General features: G+C 35.4%; 3 protein-coding genes across 4 annotated transcripts in view; 2 read left to right on the plus strand and 1 right to left on the minus strand.

Annotated features, from left to right (window-relative positions):
• LOC107733464 (tripartite motif-containing protein 14-like) overlaps positions 1-1,077 on the plus strand; it is a 6,963-nt gene extending 5,886 nt beyond the window's left edge. Inside the window, exon 7 of the mRNA XM_016545085.1 lies at positions 409-1,077. Within this exon, the coding sequence (XP_016400571.1) occupies positions 409-1,001 (593 nt within the window). The 3' untranslated portion in view covers positions 1,002-1,077. The remainder of the gene's footprint in view (positions 1-408) is intronic.
• Positions 1-4,425, minus strand: part of zcchc4 (zinc finger, CCHC domain containing 4) — a 13,750-nt gene extending 9,325 nt beyond the window's left edge. For both annotated transcript variants that reach the window (XM_016545079.1, XM_016545078.1), the window contains exons 1-5: positions 4,137-4,425; positions 3,914-4,032; positions 2,380-2,462; positions 1,947-2,225; positions 1,694-1,774 (exon numbers count right to left, since the gene is read on the minus strand). In XM_016545079.1, the coding sequence (XP_016400565.1) occupies positions 1,694-1,774; positions 1,947-2,225; positions 2,380-2,462; positions 3,914-4,032; positions 4,137-4,230 (656 nt within the window). In that variant the 5' untranslated portion in view covers positions 4,231-4,425. The remainder of the gene's footprint in view (positions 1-1,693; positions 1,775-1,946; positions 2,226-2,379; positions 2,463-3,913; positions 4,033-4,136) is intronic.
• A 238-nt stretch (positions 4,426-4,663) lies between these two features.
• LOC107733465 (borealin-2-like) overlaps positions 4,664-5,912 on the plus strand; it is a 5,661-nt gene continuing 4,412 nt past the window's right edge. Inside the window, exons 1-6 of the mRNA XM_016545086.1 lie at positions 4,664-4,836; positions 4,919-5,050; positions 5,126-5,166; positions 5,259-5,310; positions 5,397-5,467; positions 5,539-5,588. Coding sequence (XP_016400572.1) covers positions 4,701-4,836; positions 4,919-5,050; positions 5,126-5,166; positions 5,259-5,310; positions 5,397-5,467; positions 5,539-5,588 — 482 coding nt within the window. The 5' untranslated portion in view covers positions 4,664-4,700. The remainder of the gene's footprint in view (positions 4,837-4,918; positions 5,051-5,125; positions 5,167-5,258; positions 5,311-5,396; positions 5,468-5,538; positions 5,589-5,912) is intronic.

Below are 5,912 nucleotides of genomic sequence, written 5' to 3' on the forward strand. Positions count from 1 at the left end.
TATATATAATTTTTTTTCAACATTCTTTGAGATTCCCCCAGAATTGTTAACAATTAAGAAATATTTAATATTTTTATATAATTAAGAAAATTCAGCTTTCCATCACAGGAATAAAATACATTTTCAAATCTATTAAAATGGTTATTTTAAATTGTAATAATTTAATAAGTTCTTTAAAAAAAAAAAACATACTGATCTCAAACTGTTGAACGGTAGTGTATATCCTGCATACTATAATTAAAAAAAAAAAGTATAATTTATGGTGTTTGCATAATTTTTTAGACTGTATTATATATTCCATATATCATACTGTATTGAAAGGATTAGCTAATGGACAACAAGAAATGTTCAGAATATGCTGTAAGTAAATCGGAAGTTTCTGAATATTCTTGCATTTCATCTTGACAGACTCCTTTAATGTGGCGATTGACAAACAGACCTGTCACAAACAGATCAAGTTGACCTCAGAAGGACGGGGCCTGTGCCTTTCCTCAGAGGATCGCTGCATTCCCAATGAGCCTCTAAGGTTTGATCAGTTATACTGTGCCTTGGGCTCTGTTGCCGTTACATCTGGGCAGCACTACTGGGAAGTAGATGTGCACTGCTGTCCATCATGGGCTGTGGGTGTGGCTTATGGCAGCCTACAGAGGAGAGGACGGGACAAAGGTGCCAAGCTTGGAAGGAACAGGTGCTCGTGGAGTCTTGAGTTTCAGAATGGGCATCTCATGGCCTGGCACAACGATCGACATGTGGCACTACCCGTCACAGCAGCTCGGGCAGCACCAAACAGAGTAGGGGTGTTTGTAAAGTATCAGAAGGGCCGTCTGGTGTTTTATGATGCTGAGACTATGAGAACGCTACAAGAGTTTTCAGCAGTGCAAACGGCTGTGTTTGAAAGAGCACATCATCAGTTTACTGAGCCTCTCTACCCAGCCTTCCGCTTTTTTTCACCCAAAGACAAAGGCCATCATCATATGGAAATATGCGATCTCAGTTTTTAATTATTATTAGCAATAATAAAAACAATAAAGTTAATAAACGATATTTATTTCAAGCAGAAATCTTTTGTAACATTGGTTTAGAACATTACTGACACTTTTGATCTATTTAATAAGTCTTTACTGAATAACAGTGTTCATTTCTTTAAAAGACACAAATTTTGAACGGTAATGTATATTATATTTCTTAGATACAGGACAATCTTTATGAGCATTAACAGTTATTAATAGTGCAAGCATATAATATATAGGCATATGTCTTGTACAAAAAAAGCAAAGGTTATCAAGGTAAACTGGAGGAACAGTCTACTCTTCTACCTTATGCAAAACAATGTAAAAAGAGTGTAGTATATAATAAAAATATATACTAATAAATAAATATAAATTCCACATAAAATACTCAAAAAGTCTGGTGCAGAATTTAATTCTGTCTATGTGGCTATTTAACCTTGTATTTGCAAAGAATTATGGGTAACACTTTATTTTAAGGTGTCCTTGTTACACGTTACATGTACTTACAATTATAATAACAATAAATGATGCATAATTACATTCAAGTAAACCTAATCCTAACCCTAACCATATAGTAAGTACATGTAGTTAATTAATATTACACAGTACTTAAATGTATAATTACACTGTAACAAGGACACCTTAAAATAAAGTGTAATCGAATTATGTTGTATTGTGTTTACCTGTAATCAATATCCAGCAATAAACTCTTCATTTTAGGACTCTTGCCCTCCATATTCCGCAACTTAATCACCTCATGTAATCTGTGAATGTGTACAAGAGAATCTTCCATTATAAAGTTAAAATGTGGAGATATGTTATCGATTGTACATTACATTGGATATTTTGCCAATTTTACTGACAGGAAAATAATTGCACACACTTTACGATTTTTTAAATATAGAAATTTGTATAGCAGTTACTGCTTACACTTACCGCGGTGTCCCAACACAGAGAATGTTCTGGAAGCCTAACCCCAAGAGCATATCCAGGAGGAAATGACAGCTCCGATCCGCAAACAGATATTGTGCATTACTCTTCTTGTTTTCTAGTGGACACAGAAGTAGACTGGGCCTTTTCAATCGCTGCACTGTGGTGTCCTCAGAAAGTGCCTTGTGTTTCTCATGATTCGCCCGTTCCCCAGGCAGAATCAGCAGCTGACAGTCCACACAGAACCTTCTCTGCTCCAGCGGGAGAGAAACAAACGCTCTAAATCTGTAGAAGAAACAAACGTACACATATGAAAGATTTTGTTGAGTCGTAGTATCTCTGGTACTATTTTTCAGTTTTCAGTCATTTCCTCATTCCATAAACAGACATGCCAGTATCTTATTTGATGAGTGTAGTTTTTAAAATAAAAGTTATTTACCGAGAGCTGTATTCCTGATGACTGAAAAGAGGCATCTTGGAGCGGTTCTGTTCTTCTCTGGCAAGCATCCTTGCCTCAGATATCTGAAGCATAAATTAAATGCATAAAGTGAATGAAAAACTAGTATTCATACATATGTTTTTGTCTTCTTTGATTAAGGTTTCATTTTTGTTGTATTATGTCTTACATGCTTGTGTTCAGCTGTCATGTTTTAGCTTATTATATTAACCCTATAAATCTTACTGTATCATATTTGGTACATAAGTTTCTAAACCTTGCTGAAAAACCTGATGCTCACAATCTACTACGTGCTGTTGCCTGATTGATAATTCCATTTTTCTATTAAAAAAAATTTACTTTTACAACTTTTATACTTTCATAACTTTCAGATTTGTATAAGGGTCAAAGACATTTTAATGTCCACATCAAAAGAAATTGTACAAAAGTGATTTTATATACATAGAAAACACATTAAATGCAAGTAAAGTGTCTACTTTTAAGGTTTCAGTTAAGGTTGGGGAGAATAAAATGTCAAAATGTGAGTGAAATAATGTTCCATTGTCATCCAGTGTAAAACTTATATTTATGTAAAAATTTAAACCGAATACTTATTCTGACCTGAACGTATTAAAGTATATAAAAGAATAAGTGTGCATACTAAATTTTATTGCATTGAAAATTAGTAAAACTTTATTGCTGACAAATGGCCAAAATGGGATAGTGGCATAGTTTAAAAATGTAAAATTACTATTAAGTAGTATTTGGGGTAAAACTAATTAGTCTTTTAATATGTTATGAACTGATTCTTGTGGTAATTGTGACCCTGGACCACAAAACCAGTCATAAGTAGCACAGGTATATTTGTAGCAATAGCCAACAATACATTGTATGGGTCAAAATTATCGATTTTTCTTTTATGCCAAAAATCATTAGAATATTAAGTAAAGTTCATGTATTTTGTAAATTTCCTTCCGTAAATATCTCAACTTAATTTTTGATTAGTAATATGCATTGCTAAGAACTTCATTTGGACAACTTTAAAGGCGTTTATCTCAGTATTTTGATTTTTTTGCACCCTCAGATTCCAGATGTATAAATCTCAATTTCTCGAAATTGACCCTTATGACTGGTTTTGTGGTCCAGGGTCACAAATATGCCTGACAAGATTGTTACACTGAATGACATTTTAGTGGCTGTTTTTTGTAAATCATGGTAAAAATTTAGCCTATTATATTTATTTTTTGCGCAGAAAAAAAAAAAAACTATTTAATTAAACATGACACTTTCTAATGTATTGAAAAAACAACAATTCAAAGCTGTATTACACTTATTGTTTTGATGCTTGAAAAGCCTCTTTCGTCTTTGACCCATAACTATTATTTCATGTCAGGCTTTACAGGATTTAATATATTCGTCTTATTTTATTCAAACGTAAGTTTGCTTGTACAATTCTTAATGTTTCATTAAAGAACCTTTGTAAACCTGTTACATTGAAATTGGTACAACAATAAATACTATGTTAGTCCTAGTTAACCTGTTCGTCTGCCCACTGAAAAAAGTTGCAGTCTTTTCTGTCCCGACAAGCAGAACACGCGTAAAATCTCCTTCCTTTCTCCTCTCCATTGCCAGTTTTCTCGAACAACAGAGCGGGTCCTGGGAAAAGCACGTATCGATGATTACATATGGTATTAATTAACGTTGCATTTTAGAATAAGAAAATTGACACGGCAGCAATAAACGTATAATTGATCTCATACCATGTGGACACCGTGGTGCCGTTTTGTCCCTTTCATTCTGAATAATCACTTCTATTCCGCCACTATCCACGGCATCATCCAGTATTTTACCCATATTTGCCAGAAATCTTACATGTGAGAATCAAACACTCGCATGCTTGACAGGAGGCTTCTGTAGTAGACATCTAAATGTGTCGCACACATATGACGTCGCGTATCGTCGCTTAAAATAGATTGCGTTTTATTAACGACTACACCTACCCCAACCCTAAACCTACTCCTTACAATAATCTAAAAATAGTAATTATTGTTGTACAGTGTGACAAAAATTACGCTGTATTGATGTGCGCATGCCCAGTAGCGCCATACGTATACGTATCCCTTCTAGCCGGAGATTCGCCAGCAGCCGAGCACCAGTTTGAGGAAAAACCTGAACTAAGCGCATCCAGGCCAGTAAGTGGCGCTAGTGAACCTTTTTACTGAACCTTCGCTATTAAAACAGAAGAAGGTAATTGGCGAACACCTGCTTCGAGTTTTGTACTGTTTATAAAAAGTTCTTAAGTTCTGTCTTGTGTTGTTAGTAGCATGGCTTCACGAAGAGCTAGAAAAGTCAGTCAGGATTCTGCCGGTCAGTCCGACGGGCAGCACAACTATGACCAGAAAATTAGACTTAACGTTACTAAGAGAAAGGAGCTGTTTATACAGCAGTTTGAGAAGGAAGGTCAGTCATATATTACAATCAATATGTGCTCTTTACGTTTATATATATTAACTAACCCAGTCTTTTACTTGCACCGGAACAGCCCAGGACCGGATAAATGAAATGGAGGCTAATCTGAACAAATTACTGGCCACTGTGGACCGAGTCTTCAAAATAGAGCTGATGAAAATGCCGCAGTCGCTCCACACCACGCTGATAAAAGACCTAATGAATGGTACTACAATTACAGAGCCTGTTTGTCCTGTCTTGATGGTTTTTATTACTATTTATAACCTCTAATGTTTTTCAGATGATGACACGTCTGTGGGGGAGGTCACCATGGCGCTCACGGTAAAATGATTTTGCTGCCCTCTGGTGTTCGCTTAAGGTAACCGCACCACTTACATCAGCGCTGGTGGTTGTTTTCTTTCTTTTTCTTTTAGTGTGCGTCTCCAGAAATTCAGAAACCCTTATCTCGAAAGCCAAGCAAAAAAGGTTTAATTAAACTATAAAGTGTTTAAAAAATTTTTTTTTTTAGATGTAACTTTCATTCCTTTAAGGTTAGCTTTAATTTCTTTTAGGTTTGAGTGCCACAGTAGGCCAGCCAAGGTCATCAGGTCAAAACAAGGCTGCTCCAGTTGAAGGCCCAAAGGTACTGACCCTCCATTTGTCATCTTTGTGGGTGCCTAATTTATATTTTACTTATGAGCTTTGCTATCACAGAAACCCACTAAGAAGACCCTGCACAACAGTAAGAGCACTGGAAGTCTGAGGTAAGCTTTAAATTTAATTTAACCTGGTCATTTTAGACACCTGTTTGTTTTGAATTTAGTCCTTCATTGGAACCGTGCAATCTACAAATCAATCACAATGAAGTAGTCTTTGATAATGTGTATATACAAATGCAAAACCTAAAACATTTTTCTGAAAATTAATTTCGTAGCACTATATATACATATATATATATACGCATGCATCTAGTGGTTACACCATGGTATTACATAATCCCCCCCACCCCCAACAGATAGCCTTCCTCCTATGGATTTTAAAGGGGTCATATGATGCGATTTCATTTTTTCCTTTCTCTTTAGAGTGTT

The sequence above is a fragment of the Sinocyclocheilus rhinocerous genome, unplaced genomic scaffold (genome assembly GCF_001515625.1).
Source record: "Sinocyclocheilus rhinocerous isolate Xijiao unplaced genomic scaffold, SAMN03320098_v1.1 scaffold2385, whole genome shotgun sequence".
Lineage (NCBI taxonomy): Eukaryota > Metazoa > Chordata > Actinopteri > Cypriniformes > Cyprinidae > Sinocyclocheilus > Sinocyclocheilus rhinocerous.